The sequence below is a fragment of the Phyllobates terribilis genome, unplaced genomic scaffold (genome assembly GCF_046119375.1).
Source record: "Phyllobates terribilis strain yellow unplaced genomic scaffold, ASM4611937v1 Scaffold_4__5_contigs__length_816908805, whole genome shotgun sequence".
In the NCBI taxonomy this organism is placed as follows: Eukaryota; Metazoa; Chordata; class Amphibia; order Anura; family Dendrobatidae; genus Phyllobates; species Phyllobates terribilis.
The window spans coordinates 644,844,222-644,865,204 of NW_027362764.1; the positions used below are offsets into that span (position 1 = coordinate 644,844,222).

The following is a 20,983-nucleotide window of genomic DNA, read 5'->3' on the forward strand; positions in this document are numbered from 1 at the left end:
ATGCATACCAGGATGAGGAATACCATACACACCAGGATAGTAATGAGGGGTGCCACGCATACCAGGATAGGGATGAGGGGTGCCACGCATACTAGGATAGGGATGAGGGGTGACACGCATACCGGGATTGGGGTGAGGGGTGCCACGCATACCGGGATTGGGGGTGAGGAGTGCTACGCATACCGGGATTGGGGGTGAGGGGTGCCACGCATACCGGGATTAGGGGTGCCATGCATACCGGGATTGGGGGTGAGGGGTGCCATGCATACCGGGATTGGGGGTGAGGGGTGCCACGCATACCGGGATTGGGGGTGAGGGGTGCCACGCATACCGGGATTGGGGGTGAGGGGTGCCATGCATAACGGGATAGGGATGAGGGATGGGGTACCATGCATACCAGGATGAGGGATGCCATACACTCCAGGATAGAGATGAGGGATGGGGTACCATGCATACCAGGATGAGAGATACCATACACACCAGGATAAGGATGAGGGGTGCCACGCATACCAGGATTACGGGTGAGGGGTGCCACACATACCAGGATTGGGGGTGAGGGGTGCCACGCATACCGGGATTGGGGGTGAGGGGTGCCACACATACCGGGATTGGGGGTGAGGGATGGGGTGCCATGCATACCAGGATTGGGGGGTGAGGGGTACCACGCATACCAGGATCGGGGATGCGTCCCTCTGTCTGAAGCCTCGATAGACTGCGCATGCGTGACGCGCAGTCTGGCTCCAGACAGAAGACCGCATGCAGCCGTTACGGGTAAGAGGAGTGTATGGCGCCGGAGATCGCGGTATGTGTAGACACTGAACGCATACCGCGATCTCTGGCGCCATACTTACATACTTACCTAACCGGGAGGAGCGTTGCCGCGGCGCCTCTCTTCGCTGGAGACCGGGGGCGGAGTGAAGGCGTCGGATCGGCGCGTGCGCATAGCGCTATCCAGCACCATTTTACTGAAGACACATTTACAGTGTGTCTTCAGCAAAATGGCGCCAGACAGCGCGGTGCTCCGGCGCCGCACTCCTCCCCTGGCCTCCGGCAGAACAGGACACAGCAGCGCTGGAGTACAGAGAAGAAAGGTGAGTATAACTGTTTATTTTTTTGTATGTGTGTACAGTGTGAAAGGGATGAGGGAGCCACACATACCAGGATTGTGGGGTGAGGGGACCATGTATATACTAGGATTGTGGGGTGAGGGGACCATGCATACCAGGATTGGGGGGTGAGGGGTACCACGCATACCAGGATTGGGGGGTGAGGGGTACCACGCATACCAGGATTGTGGGGTGAGGGGACCATGCATACCAGGATTGGGGGGTGAGGGGACCATGCATACCAGGATTGTGGGGTGAGGGGTACCACGCATACCAGGATTGGGGGGTGAGGGGTACCACGCATACCAGGATTGCGGGGTGAGGGAACCATGCATACAAGGATTGAGGGTGAGGGGTGCCACGCATACCGTGATTGGGGATGAGGGGTGCCACACATACTGGGATTGGGGATAAGGGGTGCCACGCATACCGGGATTGGGGATGAGGGGTGCCACGCATACAAGGATTGGGGATGAGGGGTGCCACGCATGCTGGGATTGGGGATGAGGGGTGCCATGCATACCGGAATTGGGGATGAGGGATGCCACGCATATCGGAATTGGGGATGAGGGGTGCCACGCATACTGGGATTGGGGATGAGGGATGGAGTGCCATGCATACCGGGATGAGGGATGGGGTACCATGCATACCAGGATGAGGAATACCATAGACACCAGGATAGTGATGAGGGGTGCCATGCATACCAGGATAGGGATGAGGGGTGCCACGCATACCAGGATAGGGATGAGGGGTGACACGCATACCAGGATTGGGGTGAGGGGTGCCACGCATACCGGGATTGGGGGTGAGGAGTGCCACGCATACCGGGATTGGGGGTGAGGGGTGCCACGCATACCGGGATTAAGGGTGAGGGGTGCCATGCATACCGGGATTGGGGGTGAGGGGTGCCATGCATACCGGGATTGGGGGTGAGGGGTGCCACGCATACCGGGATTGGGGTTAAGGGGTGCCACGCATACCGGGATTGGGGGTGAGGGGTGCCACGCATAACGGGATTGGGGGTGAGGGGTACCACACATACCAGGATTGGGGGTGAGGGGTACCACGCATACCAGGATTGTGGGGTGAGGGGTACCATGCATACCAGGATTGTAGGGTGAGGGGTACAACACATACCAGGATTGTGGGGTGAGGGGTACCACGCATACCTGGATTGGGGGGTGAGGGGTACCACGCATACCAGGATTGGGGGTGAGGGGTACCACACATACCAGGATTGGGGGGTGATGGGTACCACGCATACCAGGATTGGGGGGTGAGGGGACCATGCATACCAGGATTGTGGAGTGAGGGGTACCACACATACCAGGATTGGGGGGTGAGGGGTACCACGCATACCTGGATTGTGGGGTGAGGGGACCATGCATACCAGGATTGGGGGGTGAGGGGACCATGCATACCAGGATTGTGGGGTGAGGGGTACCACGCATACCAGGATTGGGGGGGTGAGGGGTACCACGCATACCAGGATTGGGGGGTGAGGGGACCATGCATACAAGGATTAAGGGTGAGGGGTGCCATGCATACCTTGATTGGGGATGAGGGGTGCCACACATACCGGGATTGGGGATGAGGGGAGCCACGCATTCTGGGATTGGGGATGAGGGGTGCCACGCATACTGGGATTGGGGATGAGGGGTGCCACACATACAAGGATTGGGGATGAGGGGTGCCACACATACAAGGATTGGGGATGAGGGGTGCCACGCATGCCAGGATTGGGGATGAGGGGTGCCACGCATACCGGGATTGGGGATGAGGGGTGCCACGCATACCGGGATTGGGGATGAGGGGTGCCACGCATACCAGGATTGGGGATGAGGGATGGAGTGCCATGCATACCGGGATGAGGGATGGGGTACCATGCATACCAGGATGAGGAATACCATACACACCAGGATAGTAATGAGGGGTGCCACGCATACCAGGATAGGGATGAGGGGTGCCACGCATACTAGGATAGGGATGAGGGGTGCCACGCATACCGGGATTGGGGTGAGGGGTGCCACGCATACCGGGATTGGGGGTGAGGAGTGCTACGCATACCGGGATTGGGGGTGAGGGGTGCCACGCATACCGGGATTAGGGGTGCCATGCATACCGGGATTGGGGGTGAGGGGTGCCATGCATACCGGGATTGGGGGTGAGGAGTGCCACGCATACCGGGATTGGGGGTGAGGGGTGCCACGCATACCGGGATTGGGGGTGAGGGGTGCCATGCATAACGGGATAGGGATGAGGGATGGGGTACCATGCATACCAGGATGAGGGATGCCATACACTCCAGGATAGAGATGAGGGATGGGGTACCATGCATACCAGGATGAGAGATACCATACACACCAGGATAAGGATGAGGGGTGCCACGCATACCAGGATTACGGGTGAGGGGTGCCACACATACCAGGATTGGGGGTGAGGGGTGCCACGCATACCGGGATTGGGGGTGAGGGGTGCCACACATACCGGGATTGGGGGTGAGGGATGGGGTGCCATGCATACCAGGATGAGGGATACCATACACACCAGGATAGGGATGAGGGTTGCCACCCATACCAGGATTGGGGGTGAGGGGTGCCATGCATACCAGGGTTGGGGGTGAGGGGTGCCACCCATACCAGGATTGGGGGTGAGGGGTGCCACGCATACCTGGATTGGGGGTGAGGGGTGCCACGCACACCAGGATTGGGGGTGAGGGGTGCCACGCATACCAGGGTTGGATGGTGGGGACAGGATGGGGGTAGCACAAATACAAGGAGGGGGGCAGCACATACCAGCATGGGAGACCATATACCAATAAAAATGCTCGCCACCCGGGCGTAGAACGGGTTCAATAGCTAGTACAGTATATAAGTACAAGGAAAAGCAAGATTAGTTCCAGCTCTTTAAAAATTCAAAGTTTATTTAGTCCATATAAAATTATAGAGGACTCCTTTAAAAAAACATTCATATGAGGAAAAAGGCGGCGCGTTTCATTCGCTGAACTGCAATCTTTATCAGAGCCTACAAGTCATCAATACTCACAATGCTTAAATAAGCTGTAAGACCAATAAATCAATTCCAAATAAATCACGACATCCATATGAAAGGTCCTAATATTGCACATAAGCAGAATGGCATGTATATACATTAGATAAAAGCAAAAATTTGAGAAATGTAAAAAAAAAAAAAAAAAAATTAAAAATGAAACATTATTTTGTTACATTCTTAAGACTATCAGGGAATCTAGTGGATTATACATCCAGAAAGCCCCACGGGTAAGGAGACGTCTCCTCAAATTCACCCCGCGTAGAGGTTCATTTACCTGTTCTATCCCACATATTTGTAAGGACGTGAAATGAAATGTTTGACAGCAGATGAAATATTGGGATTAGAATCGGTAATATTAGAAATATCATGCAAATGTTCAGAAATCCGCGTTTTGAGTTTACAGGATGTACAACCAACATAAACTTTGTTACACAGAGTTCAATTAATTTTATAAATTACATTATTTGAATTACAATTAATAAACTGTTTAGTATTATCATGATGAGAAGAGACTTTTGTCTTACTAGTTTGCTTACACGTTCTACAATTAGTACTGCCGCACTTGAAAAAACCTTCACATTGTAACCACGTTTCTCTAGGATTTCTTGATACAAACATTCTGGGGGAAAATATGTTACGTATAGTGATGAGCGAGCACTAAAATGCTCGGGTACTCGTTGCTCGGGTCGAGCAAATCGTAATGCTCCGGACCTCGACCCGAGCAACGAGCCCAATGTAAGTCAATGGGAAACTCGAACATCTTTCCGGCGGCTCCCCCCGGAGCTCTGCAGAGGGCCTAAAAATTGTCCAAATCGATGGGAACAGTACTGAAATGACACGGGAACAGCATGGGGAAGACCCCTGGATGCATCTCTGACTCCCAGGTCACTGCTGAGAACAATATTGTCAGAGTATTACGCCACTTTTACAAACTCACAATAAAACATACAAAAACAAAGCCAAAATGGGTTTTCCTGGGAAAAATGTTAAGGAACATTCTTTCCAGGGTAATGACTTGTATATAAGGCAAAAAAACACAAATAAAACAAAAATGTTCCTCCACACCTTCGGCTATGTTCACACGTAGCGTTTTTGATGGATTTTTGCACTTTTGCATTGGTTTCAACTGTGAAAAATACATTCACCAGTAAAAGTCATTTTAACATTTTACTGACCTTAACTAGCCATGTGGTGTGTGAGACATGATCAGACACATCCTGCTTAATTTATGATGGAGGGACTCTGAAAGTGACAAAGCCTATTTTTACAGGGCCATCAGGCGGACCTTACTATTGTTAGAGGGTCAGCAGTTGGCCCAGGGTCAGCAGTTGGCCCTTAGTATTGTTAGTGGGCCATCAGCCGACTATGCTTTGTTGTTCCCATTATTAAAGAGTGGGTCTCCTATACTGTTATTGCGTATGCAGTGACTGCAAGGGCTGCCAAATATTTGTACACACCCCAATACCCCTTTGAAAAGACAAAGAGGAGGGCCTCAGTAAAAAAAATGTTCCCATTATAAAGGAGTGGGCCTCCTATAGTGGTAATGCCCATGCAGTGACTGCAAGCGCTGCCAAAAAATTGGACGCATTCCAATACCCCTTTGAAGAGACGTAGAGAAGGTGCTCATTAAAAAAATTGTTACCATTGTTAAGGAATGGGTGCCCTATACTGGTAATACCCATGCATTAAGTGCATGAGCTGAAAAACATTTACCTCTGCGGGGTATACATGACCATACTGTGTGACATACAGAATGTTAGAGGTAGGCCTCTAAAAATATTTACTACGGGCATCATAAATACCCTTAAAAAAAATTATGTGGGTGTTGCATCACAGTCACCCTGGTGATATGGTGGTGGAGGATAAGGAGAAAGAGGAGGGCAACAGAAAATAGACAAAATCAGGAAGTGTATATGTGTCACCCCAGGCCTGGATGCCACAAATATTAAAGGCTGTGTCTGAGAGCAGGAGGGAGGTTCCCTGGTCAGGGACCAATAGCATGCAGCACCTCCTGTTCCAGGCCAGTAGGGGGAGCAGGCTGCCCCTATAAAAGCTGGAACTGAGGGCAGGGTTAGAGAGACCAGGACCCACTTCTGAAGCATCCTGAAGGGTTCCCAGAGGAAAGGGACAGGTCAGCAGCAGCTGAGGAGTCCGGGAGGCAGAGGAGGAACAGCAAGCCAGGGACAGAGGCGACGAGAGCCGGTCCTGGCTGAGAGAGAACTACACAACCGGACACTGGGGTCCGAGGCTGTCAGGGTTGCAAGCCCGGCAGCAGATAACCGACCTGCGAGGGATTTTAGGTCCCTTGGCCTGAGAAGCCTGGAGGCTCCGCCACACAGAGGGACCGGTACAGCACGGAGAAGCTACAGGTACCTAAGGCCCGAGTCGCAAGCTATACAGGCGTAGTACACGGCCAGCTCAGGGACGTGGGCTATCACACCACGAAAAGGGGGATAGTCAGCAAGGGCAGAGAGAGAACGGTAGGCCTACCCACTCACCCTGACCAGTGGGGCTCGCCCGAATGCTCTCAGACCCCCAGGCCCATTCCTACCCTGTACTCCTGTTGGGTCATTAGTACTAACTACAATAAAGACCCTGGACTGTTTGAAGCAGACTCTGAACCCTTATTATTGCGGCCTGCACCATCACCCCCAGCATCCTATTACACTACCCTGAGGCTACACTCTTCCCGTGGGGAGTTATCCTATCCCTGTGCTGCATACCAACATCAGCCTCAGCGGTCTGCCTTGCAGCGGCGGTCATCCCTGACCGCAATCCACGGGTGGCGTAGTCGGACATTCAAAACCCTACAAATAGACTGCCACAGCATTTGGTCTGACCACCCTGAGCCACGGGATTGGGTTGCCACTACTAGCCCCAACATTGCACTGAAGCCTGGTTCCGGGTGCCCCACGGCCCAGGGGGCGAGTCATATACACATGTCTGAATGTGACGAGGTCCATGGGAATAGACCCCCCCCCTAAAAAAAAAGCCACTGGATTTGACTTTATGTTCCGCTGCTATCATCTGGTGGTGTGGAGAAGTCTGGCCCAATCCAGTCCTTGTTCATTATGACAAGAGTCAGATGGTTAACAGCCGGATGCGCCTATCAAGTAAAAATGCCTCTGGTGGCACTAAAAATCCGCTCTGACAAAACGCTAGCAGCAGGGAAGGCCAGGACCTCCAAGGTGTAGAGAGCCAGTTCATGCCATGTGTCCAGCTTGGATACTCAATAGTTATAAGGCACAGAAGAATCACGGAGAATGCTGGTACAGTCAGCAAGGTACTCCTTCAGCATCTTCCAAAACTTTTCCCTCCTTGTCAGAGTAGCCTGTGCATCAGGGCCTGGGAGCTAGGAGGGTCTAAGAAAACGGTCCCTCACCTTTGACAGTGTTCCGCTGCCTCTGCTGTATCGTATTTGTGTCTCCCTCGCCTGTACTCCTTGGTTGTCCAAGGAACTGTGACCTCTGCCGCCAGCGTTTTCAGATTGGTATTTTTTAATAATTCCTCAACAAGGGCCTTTTTACTAGACCTCTCTGCCACGGGAAGGAGAGATAGAAAGTTCTCCTTGTAGCATGGGTTTAGAAGTGTGACCAACCAGTAATTACCTGTCTCACATGGAATTCTTGGGCAAGCGGTCTTTTTTTCCTTGCAGTATATAAGTACATTTGCTATATCTATGGATTTTTATAATGGCAGAATTCCATATGCAGTAAAAAAATTAAAAAAAACAACATACTTTCTTTATTTTGTTCTTCGTGCAGTAAAAATGACCTGACAACACGATATAAAAGGTCAGTACAATTACGTCAATACCAAACCTGAAAATGTTTTTTTTTTACTTACATGGTAAAAAATTGGAGATTTCATAAAAATTTGTTTTTGTATTGTTAGGGCTTACATTTTCCGTGGCAAGCGTACATTTTTATTGACACCATTTTGGTGTACATATGACATTTTGATGGCGGCTTATTGCCTTTTTAGAGAGATGCAGCAACCAAAAAAACAGTTTTGAATTTTTTTTTCTCTGTACAGAATTTACCAAACTGGTTGATTAATTTTATTTCTTCATAAATGAGATGTATATGGACGTGGCAATGCTAAAAACGTTTTTCTTTTAATAACAAAGGGGGATGAGTGGGTGATTCAAACTTTTATCTTTTTTTATGTTTTTTGAAACATTTTTTTACTTCATTTTTAAGGCCCATTATGAGACCTCCGATCATTTGATCACGTCTTCTATATACAGCAATACTATAGTATTAACAATTTTACTGGCGCCATAAGGGTAAGGATTAATCACTAAGGGAGGCTCCCATCACTATAGACCTAACCAATACAAAAACTGGAGCCAAACATCCCCAAATATCAAAGAGGAGTATCAAAATTGTTCCATTAAAAATATAATTTTTATTAAATCAATATTAAAAACTTCGTTCAGTAGAAGAGTGACACACACAAAAGTTGTGCGGTGAATATGACGCGCCCCCTGGGCTGTGGGGTACCTGGTGCCGGGCGGGTAGATGCTGGGGGATGTCACAGTGGCGGTGACCCAGTCTGTGACCCAGGGTGGTCAATAAAAAGGGGTTATGGATAGGGGATTTATAGTGTTTTCATAGAGTTCGTGACTCCACCTGTGGAATGCGGCTAAAGGGAGCCGCCGCTGCGGAGCAGTCCTCTGAAGTTGATGTTACTGCAGCAGGGATGGTGTGGCTCTCCACAGGTAGAGCTTAGCTCCAGGGCAGTGTGGAAGTTGTAGGTTGTGCTGGGCGTTGTAGTGCAGGGGTTGATGGCGCAGCAAGAAACACAGAGACAAAGAAGTGCAGTCCCAGGGTCTTTACTCACAGTTGTTGCAGTCCAGATTACAGGGATCCATGTAACTGCCCTCGTCGTCATGTGTTTACTCAGGGAGGGGTTCGGTCTACCCCCAGGTAACTCCGGAGTACTTAGCAAGACCCCCTTCTGTGTGTCCTCGCTCTCTGGCCTTCTTCCTGCACCTCACACCTAGCATCTCCAATGCGGTACCCGCAGGCCTTGGCGGGCAACGTCTGTTCTGTCCCCTGGGTCCTATATGGCTACCTTCTCGGTGAGACTGGCATGGACTTGTGGCTACAGGACATAAAGTACTGCAGCCTCCGGTTTCTAGTTGGGCATAAAGTCCTCTGCTAGTTGAGGGACCGGTTGCCTTTGTGTGGCCTGACCCCTCCACCTCCTGGTAGATTCGGGTGTACGGGTGGCCTTCTGCACGGCCCGCACCCCTGGCATCCGTTCTTGGTTCCTGGAGCCTCTCTGCTCCCTCTCCTCTCTTCTCTCATACTCTTCAAACTTGGGCCTCACTGGCTAGGCCTGCCTCTGGAGCAGAGCTCCTGCAGAGCCTCAGCTTCCCTCACTTTCCTCCTCTGACTGATCTGTCTTTCTAAGATGGTTCGCTTTTTTATACCTCCTTCTGAAGTGCTCCCCTGATCTACGTCCTCCACCCACACCCACTACATTGTTCCCCCTCTCTAGCTTCCCCTCCACTCCAGCCAGGGACCAGGGACTGTGCTCTCCCTTAGGAGCAATCTCGCCCTGCCCTGATGAAGTGGATGTGTTGAATGCAGGTGTTAGGGTCCTGAGCTGTACTCCTTCCTTACCTGACAGTGAGATGCCACATCTCTGGCTGAGATGCAATACCTCTATGGCGACCGAACCCTCAGGGGCGCCACAAATACACAAGAAAAACGTATGACAATTACAAGCGAAAACATGTATCCATCAGTACTGCAAGTACTGGCAGGTGCATAGGTATAAGCCCAATGATAGTTATAAACTATCAATAGAACAGTGAAAGCCGAACATGCCCTAAAATAAAGTCCCAAAGGGACCTAGGTCCCTTGAAGAAGCAAGTTGTGCGAAATGTGCATCGGGGCAGCTTGACATACAGGACGAATTTACTATTTTATGGGTAAGCATGACTTTATTTTAGAGCATGTTCGGCTTTCACTATTCTATTGATAGTTTATAACTATCATTGGGCTTATACCTATGCACTTGCCACTTTAGCCCAGGATGAGATAATAGTGTTACTACGCTACGTATATCATGCTCTAAAACAAGTATCACAGAGAGTGCAGGACACTGCTCTGAATTTGCCATCTTTGAGGAGATGTTATACCGTTAACCATTGTCATTGACTATTTATTAATATATCTCTTTACATGCTACCCAATTATTTATGAAGTACTGATGGATACATGTTTTCGCTTGTAATTGTCATACGTTTTTCTTGTGTATTCACCGCACAACTTTTGTGTGTGTCACTCTTCTACTGAAAGAAGGTTTTAATATTGATTTAATAAAAATGATATTTTTAAGGGAACAATTTTGATACTCTTCTTTGATATTTGGGGATGTTTGGCTCCAGTTTTTTTGTATTGGTTAGGTTTTTAATACTATAGTATTGCAGTAGATAATAAAAATGATGTTCTCCCATGAACCCCCGCCATAAGATCAATTCGTGTGGTGACAATGGGAGCCGATGCTCGTGCTTACCAGCGATCAAGGTAGATAATGAACCAACATTTTAACTTACTATTGGTGTCTAAGGCCATGGCCCCGCCATCAGTATTTGGTCAGTATTCGGTCAGTATTTTTTATCAGGAGTGGGAGCCAAAACTAGGAGTGGTGATAAATGCATAATTGGTGACTTGTTTCTATTATACCTTTTCTCTGATTGTTCCTCACCTGGTTTTGGCTCCTACTCCTGAGAAAAAATACTGACCGAATACTGATCAAATACTGATAGTGGGGCCGTGGACTAAGACTGTAAATCTGCTAAAGCCACAGCTGAAGATCTGTACTCACCATTTGCATTTGCTGCAGCTTTTATAGGAGGGGAACCCTCCTTTGGCACCACCTCTTCTCCCTGAGCTAGATTATCCCCCTGCAATCTAAAACACAGAAGCATGGTTATAGAGGAGACCTGAGCCTCATAAATGATATGTGTAAATATGACATGAGGCTCACCATCAACATTAGGACTTGTTCACACATGGCAGACTTACTGCAGAGTCTCTATCTGGATTTACAGATGGAAACCCTGTGGCAGATTACAGCAGCAGCAATTTCAAAAATGTTATCCTCACGTTGCTGTTAATATTTGTGCGTGCATTGACCGGCGCTGTAAATTTTTAAATCAGCAGAACAAAATATTAGCAAAATCCACAACAAAATGTGATTGTAATACATTCTGACGGTGTTGCAGATATGCGGCACAATCCATAACAACATCCACAATTAATTGTTTCTATCAAGTGTGTAAACATACCCTCAGGATCACAGATAAAGCAAGTCTTTCAGCACAAAATAACTGTTCAAACAAAGCATAGGTGCTCGTGCACCCTTGGTGTGGCCAAACATATACAGTGAAGGAAATAATTATTTGATCCCTTGCTGTTTTTGTAAGTTTGCCCACTGACTAAGACATGAACAGTCTATAATTTTAAGGGTAGGTTAATTTTAACATTGAGAGAGAGAATATCCCCCCAAAAAATTCAAGAAAATCACATTGTATAAATTAGATTTATTTTTCCATTTAGCAGTGAGAAATAAGTATTTGATCCCCTACAAACCAGGGAAGTCTATTTACTCCTCAACCACTCTTCTGGCGTAGCGCCATTTTCCAGCTAGGTAAGCAGGATACTACTAGATACAGGTGCATCTCACTAAATTAGAATATCAACAAAAAAGTTAATTTATTTCAGTTCTTCAATACAAAAAGTGAAACTCATATATTATTTAGAGTCATTACAAACAGAGTGATCTATTTCAAGTGTTTATTTCTGCTAATGTTGATGATTATGTCTTACAGCCAATAAAAACACAGTCATTATCTAAGTAAATTAAAATAAGATGCTGTGGTAGCCATTCTGGTTCAGTATGCCTTCAATTTTGAATAAATCCCCAACAGTGTCACCAGCAAAGCACCCCCACACCATCACACCTCCTCCTCCATGCTTCACGGTGGGAACCAGGCATGTAGAGTCCATCCGTTCACCTTTTCTGCGTCGCAGAAAGACACGGTGGTTGGAACCAAAGATCTCAAATTTGGACTCATCAGACCAAAGCACAGATTTCCACTGGTCTAATGTCCATTCCTTGTGTTCTTTAGCCCAAACAAGTCTCTTCTGCTTGTTGCCTGTCCTTAGCAGTGGTTTCCTAGCAGCTATTTTACCATGAAGGCCTGCTGTTAGAACCCTCCTGTTAGTTTTTGCTATCTTGTGTTTTGCGGTCACGTGACCAGCTGCCTATATATTCCAGCTCCGCCCTACTGGCTTTGCTGGACTTCAGTGTTTTTTGCCTGTCTCTCTAGTCAAGTGCTTCGGTGCCTTTCTCTGTCTAGTTTGCTTGGTCCTCTGGGACCTCTAGTACTTTTTGTCAGTTTATCTTTTTGCTCTGCAACAACTTCTGTTAGGAGGTGTCACATTTTTGTCCCAGTCCTTAGTTCTTTTAGGGACCCCTCCCTTTATTCTGTAGGTCTCCATTCAGACTAGCCGAGGACGTAGGCGGGTCTGTTCACAAGGAACAGGCTGCCCAGCTTTTCCCATTCTTTCCTTAGTTTATGTTGCAGATCCTAACAGTAAGTCCAGCCCAAAAAAAAAAAACTAAAAAGAAAGAAATTCGGGGATCAATATGGTTTCCGTCCAGGAGTTGGCTCAACGCCTGCAGGGATTGTCTCTGGAGGTGGCCGAGCTTCAGCAACACGTGAGTAGCTGTCCTGGAGCGCATTTTGTGGAACCGAAGGTAGGACTGCCTGATATTTTTTATGGTAAACACCAAGCTTTTTTTTCCTTTAAAAATGCTTGTTATATTTTCGTTTGAGACCGAGGTCCTCTGGGAATGAATCACAGCGCATTGGTTTTATTATGTCACTTTTGCGCAAAGAACCACAAGGATGGGCCTTTTCTCTCCAACCTAATGGTCCGTGTTTAAGTTCTGTTGAGGATTTTTTTTCTGCTATGGGGCTATTATATGACGATCCTGATCGAATCTCAACTGCTGAATCAGAACTTAGACGTTTGAATCAGGGGTCAGATGATGTTGAAATTTATTGCACACACTTCAGGAGATGGGCTTCAGAAGTTAAGTGGAATGATTCGGCGCTGAAAAGTTTATTTCTTTCTGGTCTGAGTGAAAGGGTTAAGGATTTGCTAATTGCATTCCCTGCACCTGAGACTCTGCAGGAAGCTATGTAGTTAGCTGTTCGTGCGGACAGGAGAATAAGGTCCAGGGTCAATGATGTAAAAACTCCTGTAACTTCAGGTCCTAGTTTCCAGAAAATCTGCTCTGACAGTGGAGAACCAATGGAGGTTGGGGCGATTTCACTCCGCTCTCAAGAAAGAGATCAGAGATTCGCCGAAGGTTTGTGTCTTTATTGTGGTAAAGCTGATCATTTGATTAAGTATTGTGAGCGTCGTTTAAGTAAAGAAAAAAAAAAGGTCAGTTACGCCCGTATAGCTTATTTACGCTCTGCAGGAGTGTTCCTTTCAGGGTTTACTACTCTGCAGGGAGATTTGATTGAATTTCAGGTATTTGTGGATTGTGGTTCAACACTTAATGTGATTGATAAAGGGTTTTTTGAAAAACTTAAATTGAAATCCAAACCTTTGTCTTCTCCTATTTCTGTGGTTGCAATTGATAACACTCCTTTGAAATGTATTACTCACAAGAAAGACTGCTGCATTTCCTCTCACTATCAATGGTGTTCACCAAGAAATTTTGGACTTGGTTGTTTTGGATAATTTGCCCCCTCCAGTTGTTCTAGGATTGCCTTGGTTAAAACTGCAAAATCCTTTGTTGGACTGGTCTACTAATGTGATTAAGTCTTGGAGTCCGAAGTGCTATGATAAATGTTGTAATGGTCGCATTGCGGCTGTGGAAAAAGGGGAATTACCAGTACCTATTCAAGATTTTTGGAGGGTTTTTTCGGAGGAGGAGTCGCAAGTTTTACCTCCTCATAGGGATTATGATTGCGCCATTGAGTTTGTTCCAGGTGCTACTCTTCCCAAAAGTTGCTTGTTTAATCTGACTATCCCTGAAAGAAAGGCCTTGGAGGAGTACATAGAGACTAGCCTGGCTGCTGGTCACATTAGACCTTCTAAGTCGCCTGTGGCAGTCGGATTCTTCTTTATCAAAAAAAGGACGGCGGTTTACGTCCAAGTCTGGATTTTCGTGAAATTAATAAGATTACCGTACGCAATTCCTACCCATTGCCGTTAATTCCTGACTTGTTTAACCAGTTAGTGGGAGCCAAGTGGTTCTCAAAAATTGATCTCCGAGGGGCATACAATTTGTTACGTGTGAAGGAGGATGATGAATGGAAAACTGCTTTTAACACTCCGGTAGGTCATTTTGAGAATCTGGTGATGCCCTTCGGTCTTACCAATGCACCTGCATTTTTTCTGAACCTTATTAATGACATCCTGAGACCTTTGATTGGTAAGAATGTGGTTGTGTATTTGGATGACATTTTGATTTATTCACCAGATTTAGAGTCCCATTGGCAGACTGTACGTGAAGTTTTGCAGTTATTGAGTGATAATTCACTCCTTGCTAAGCTGGAGAAATGTGAGTTCGCTGTGCAGAAAATTAGTTTTTTGGGCTACATTGTCTCCAGCGAGGGCTTTGAGATGGACCCTGTGAAGGTTCAGGCTGTGCAGGAATGGCCTAGGCCTATTGGTTTGAAATCTATACAGAGGTTTTTGGGTTTTGCCAATTATTACAGGAAATTCATTAAGAATTTTTCTGTAATTGTTAAACCTCTAACCGATCTCACCAGGAAAGGTGCGAATACGACCCAGTGGACTACTGAAACCATTGAAGCGTTTGAGTATCTCAAAGAGAGGTTCAGTTCTGCCCCTATCCTTATACAGCCTGATGAGACCAAACCTTTTTTGGTCGAGGTCGATGCTTCATCGGTGGGGGTCAGAGCAGTTTTGTCTCAGGAGAACAAGGGTGGAGTACATCCTTGTGCCTTCTTTTCGAAAAATTTTTCGGAAACCGAACTGAATTATGATGTTGGAAATCGGGAGTTGCTGGCTATTAAACTTGCGTTTGAACACTGGCGTCATTTTTTGGAAGGCGCTAGATTTCCTATTCAGGTTTTCACAGATCATAAGAATTTGATCTATCTGGATGCTGCCAAGCGCTTGAATGCCCGTCAAGCTAGGTGGGCACTTTTTTTTTCTCGGTTTCATATTTCTGTTACCTATATCCCTGGTACTAAGAATGTTAAAGCCGATGCTTTATCTCGCAGCTTGTCTCCTACGGTCGGTACCGAGGAGGAGGAGAGCATTTTGCAGAAAGGAGTTGTGTTGGCGGCATTGGACTCCGATTTGGAGAATGGGATTCTGAATGCTCAAGATGATTGTAACGGGTCCGGGAGGCGGAACCTCTGAGCTACTATACAAGGGGGCGGCCCTTGTAAGGGAGCGGGTGGCAGTCTCTGGATGAACGGACAGGGAGATACGGCAAGTGATCAGGGCAGTCTCTGGGTGAACGGACAGGGAGATACGGCAAGTGATCAGGGCAGTCTCTGGGTAAGGGGTAGGTACGACCTGTGAAGGCAGGGCCTCCGGGTAGGCTAGCAGGCAGATGGTAGATGGGTGCTCCCAGGTGAGCAAGCGAGAGTCTCTGGAATAGCAGGTGGTCACGGCACGTGACGGCGGAGCCTCCGGGCTGGCAGGCAGGCAGGTAACGGAGAAGCGCTCCCAGGTGAGCGGGCAAGAGTCTCTGGAATAGCTGGTGGTCACCGCACGTGACAACGGGACCTCCGGGCTGGCAAGCAGGCAGGTAACGGAGATGCGCTCCCAGGTGAGCGGGCAAGAGTCTCTGAGATAGCTGGTGGTCACAGCACGTGACAACGGAGCCTCCGGGCTGGCAAGCAGGCAGGTAACGGAGAAGCGCTCCCAGGTGAGCGGGCAAGCTGGTCCATAGACAGACTGACCGGAGTAGTAAGGCAGACCGTCGGACCTCAGGCAAGCAGGCAGGTAGCTGATATGCGCTCCCAGGTGAGCGGGCAGGCTGGTCCTTAGACAGACTGACAGGAGTAGTAAGGCAGACCGTCGGACCTCAGACTGGCAGACAGGTAACAAGTATTCAGGCAGGAATCAGGCAGGTAACTGGCAGGAATCAGGCAGGTAACTGGCAACGGGACCTGAGGGCTGAAGCACAGGTGAGACACAGGTGCAAACAACATTGCTCGGGCACCTCCATTTTGGAGGAGGTGCCTTATATATGATGAAGTCCTCCGGCCATTGGCCGGGGACTCTTTAGGGCGGCGCGCGCGGCCCCTTTAAGAGGAGGGGAGCGCGCGCGCGCGCGCCCTAAGCACAGGGGCCGGGAAGGAGCGCGCGCTGAGAGCAGAGCAGGAGGAGGACGCCGGGACGGAGCGCGCGCTGACAGCAGAGCGGGGGGAGGATGCTGGGCACGGAGCAGAGCGGTGAGAGGAGCAGCGTCCCTGCCTAGCAGAGGGCAGGGACGCCGGCACTACAATGATGCTCCATCTAACACTCCCCATGGGAGGTTGTTCGTGCCTAGAGCCTTTAGAAGAGATTTGTTTGTGGAGTGTCATGAGTCTCGGTTGGCAGGTCATCCAGGAGTTTCGGAGACTAAGAAACTTATCAGTCGCAGTCTTGGTGGCCTGGATGGCAGAAGGAAGTCATCAAGTGGGTGCGTCAGTGTACTGTGTGTGCTAGGTCAAAGGTTGCACATACTCCTGTTGCAGGGTTACTTTGCCCTCTGGAGGTTCCTAGTGCGCCTTGGACGCATCTCTCTATGGATTTTATTACTGATCTTCCTGTGTCTGAGGGTTTTACTGTCATCTGGGTGGTCGTAAACCGTTTTAGTAAGATGTGTCATTTGGTTCCATTCATTAAGTTGCCCTGCGCCAAGACACTTGCTAAGGCGCTTGTTAAGGAGATTGTCAAGCACCATGGCGTTCCCACGGATATTGTTTCTGATAGAGGACCTCAGTTTGTGGCTCACTTTTGGCGTGCTTTTTGTGACAAGTTGGGAGTTCATTTGTCATTTTCGTCTGGTTATCATCCTGAGTCTAATGGACAGACTGAAAGAAAGAACCAGGATGTTGAACAGTTTTTGCATTGTTTTGTGGTGGACAATCAAGAGGTGTGGTCTGAGTTTCTGCCTCTCGCAGAATTTGCTCTTAACAATCATACATCCTCCTCTGCTGGGTGTTCTTTTTTTTGTTGCACTGGGAGACATCCTTCTTTTGGTTCGTTCTCCAAATTGGGATCGGCGGTGCCGGAGGAGGAGAATTTTTACGGTGATTTGGAGAGAGTTTGGACTAATGTACGTTGTAACCTGCAAGAGGCTAACAAGAAGTCCAAGAAGTATTTTGACAGGAAACGTAAAGAGGTTTTGTTTACTGTGGGTGATATGGTTTGTCCTCGAAGAACTTGCGGTTATGGACTCCCTCTAAAAAACTGGGTCCTAAGTTTGTGGGTCCATTTAAAGTGCTTCAGGTTGTTAACCCATCTGCTGTCAGGTTGGATGTCCCTACTTCCTGGAAGATTAATTCTGTGTTTCATGTTTCCTTGTTGAAAAAGGCTGACGTTTCTAATGGGGACGCCACTGTCACAGTTCCTCCTGTGGTGGAAGACGGTGAATATGAAATTTCTCGTATTTTGAATTCAAGATGGCATAGAGGGATATTACAGTATCTTATCTCCTGGAAGGGTTTCGGTCACGAAAACAACTCCTGGGTAAGGACGGATGATGTCTCTGCTCCTAGGCTTGTTAAAGCTTTCCACAGGAGGTTTCCTGATAGGCCTGGGCCTGGAGGATCCGGAGGATCCTCATAGAAGGGGGGGTACTGTTTGAATCCTCCTGTTAGTTTTTGCTATCTTGTATTTTGTGGTCACGTGACCAGCTGCGTATATATATTCCAGCTCCGCCCTTCTGGCTTTGCTGGACTTCAGTGTTTTTTGCCTGTCTCTCTAGCCAGGTGCTTCGGTGCCTATCTCTATCTAGTTTGCTTGGTCCTCTGGGACCTCTAGTACTTTTTGTCAGTTTGTCTTTTTGCTCTGCAACAACTTCTGTTAGGAGGTGTCCCATTTTTGTCCCAGTCCTTAGTTCTTTTAGGGACCCCTCCCTTTATTCTATAGGTCTCCGTTCAGACTAGCCGAGGACGTAGGCGGGTCTGTTCACAAGGAACAGGCTGCCCGCTACATCGTAGGGATTCAGCTTAGTCTTAAGCCCCCGTCTCACATAGCGATATCGCTAGCGATATCGCTGCTGAGTCGCGGTTTTCGTGACTCACCAGCGACCTCACCAGCGATGTCGCTGTGTGTGACACTTTGCAACGATCAGGCCCCTGCTGTGAGGTCGCTGATCGTTGCAAAGTGTCCTGGACCATTTTTTGGTCGTTGGCCTCCCGCTGGCCAGCACACATTGCTGTGTGTGACCAGCGGGACCAACGATCTGGCTGGTAACTATGGTAAACATGGGGTTACTAGGGGCACGCGCGCACTTAGTAACCCGCTGTTTACCATGGATACCACTCTGCTACGGTGCGCGGAGGCTCCCGCGCACCGTAGCAGAGTGGTATCCATGGTAAACAGCGGGTTACTAGGGGCACACGCGCACTTAGTAACCCGATGTTTACCATAGTTACCAGCCTGCTCCTGCTTGCAGCAGGCTGGTAACGGGAGCAGGACATCGTGGAACGATTCTTTCCACGATATCGCTGCTCCCCTGATCGCTGGTGAGCCTGCCTGTTTGACAGCTCACCAGCGATGTATTAGAGATGCAGCAACGATCCCTGACAGGTCGTATCGTTGTCGGGATCGCTGCTGCATCGCTTAGTGTGACGGGGCCCTTACTGTAGGGACAGCTTTTCCCATTCTTTCCTTAGTTTATGTTGCAGATCCTTACACCTGCTGCACAAAGACTCCTCTTAACAGTTGTTGAAGAGATGTGTCTGCTGATAGAACTCTGTGTGGCATTGACCTGGTCTCTAATCTGAGCTGCTGTTAACCTGCGATTTCTGAGGCTGGTGACTCGGATAAATTTATCATCAGAAGCAGAGGTGACTCTTGGTCTTCCTTTCCTGGGGCAGTCCTCATGTGAGCCAGTTTCTTTGTAGCGCTTGATGGTTTTTGTAAAATCTTTTGTACATTTTTTTATATACACTGCCTATCATTTTGGATTAAGTATAAACTCTAATAGTTCTGTTCCTTTTGTTCTCTAAACCGCACCTCAAAGCTATACGCTACCTACCAGGCTTCCAGTCAGCCTGCAAAAACGACTGGTGGTGGAAGCTAATAATCTTTCTTGGGTAATCGTGGAGTTAGCAGTGACCATATGGAGGTATATACATATTCCATGCATTGGAATTGGAGGTGTATATACCATACACTTATTGTTAGTTTCCCAATAACTGGCCCATTAGTGGAAACAGGCTGCGGCCTCCTCCGTTAGACCGGCACAAACTTTCTATCCATTTCTCACTTTTCAAACTTTTAGATCAGCTGTAGAACAAAAAAAAGCGATTCTGCAAAAAAAGTGATCCATCCTGTGAAAAACACAGGCCAGCGAAGTCAGTGCCACTCACTGGGAAGAGCAGGGTTCCTCACAGACTCTTTTTTCTTTTATTTTTTAAGAGTTACTATATTGTTATTTCCATAAGCCTTAACAGCTATTGACTTTCTCCAATTGCTGCCTCATTTTTTATAAGCTTTTTTTTTTTAAAACAATCTGAACAAGCTGAAGCCCTTTCGTCATATCCAGAGAAATATGACATGTCACTAGCAAATCACATGCACTGTACATACAGGGACGAATGCAAATAATAAAGGCCTCATGTTCAGTAACTGAGTAATGGGTCCCTTCTTATCCCATAGTTCATTATCACTTAATTAATTATCTCTATCAATCCAACAGTGGTTGTGCGCTACGAAGTTCATTAGCCAATACTCTTATGTGCAATCTAATTGATAGTAGGAAACTGCGTTTAACAATGACAGTGGGCCGCTTAACCTACTGAGCCCCTGTGCAGGAACACAGGGTGCACCAACGGAATGTCTGACCCCGTGTACCAACTTCTATGATATTAAACAATATGTAGAAAATGTTTTTACAGTCTTAGAGTGCCTGCAGACGATCGTATGAAAAACTGTTGGTAATTTATCCAGAAAACTCATATGATTTTTTTCTAATATTCATCAAATGTTCATCCATGTGCAATCCGTAATTCCGTTTTTTACGTTCTTGAGACATCTGTGTGCGACAACTACATTAAAACATGTACATGATCAGATACAATTTCCTAGGTTTATAATAGAAATCTATTGTAAAAATCGGATGTCACTCTGATGGTTCGTGAGGCATCCGATTTTTTTCTTGCAGCTATAGACTTGCATGTAGCAATTTTTTTCTGACGGACACTTGGACAGAGGAAAAAAATCATTCATCATTAACATGGGTTGGTGTGCTGTCTGATTAAAAATCAGATAGCGCACGTCCGATTTATACACTCGTCTGCATGAGCTTTTAGACTGGGTATTCACACAGTCCAGTCATAACTTCAATATCTTACTGCACCAACACTGGTTTTACGAAACAGAGATGGGAATGCTTGCCAGGAATCTGTAAATTCATAGACAGTCTGTAAAAGTACGGAAATTTTGGTCGGTCTGTAATGAAGAAATGATGTACACATGATTTTGTTTCATGCCAAGGGGCTCGTATTAGGGATTGTACTTCTTAGTAAAGATTCCGCTTAACAAGTTCTGAGCTGTTTTGTACATTCCTTACACGCAAACTCTTGT

General features: G+C 47.7%; 1 protein-coding gene across 3 annotated transcripts in view; it reads right to left on the minus strand.

Moving 5' to 3' along the window:
* CUNH8orf34 (chromosome unknown C8orf34 homolog) overlaps positions 1–20,983 on the minus strand; it is a 499,772-nt gene that overhangs the window by 259,531 nt on the left and 219,258 nt on the right. For all 3 annotated transcript variants that reach the window (XM_073679422.1, XM_073679421.1, XM_073679423.1), the window contains exon 9: positions 11,001–11,086. In XM_073679422.1, the coding sequence (XP_073535523.1) occupies positions 11,001–11,086 (86 nt within the window). The remainder of the gene's footprint in view (positions 1–11,000; positions 11,087–20,983) is intronic.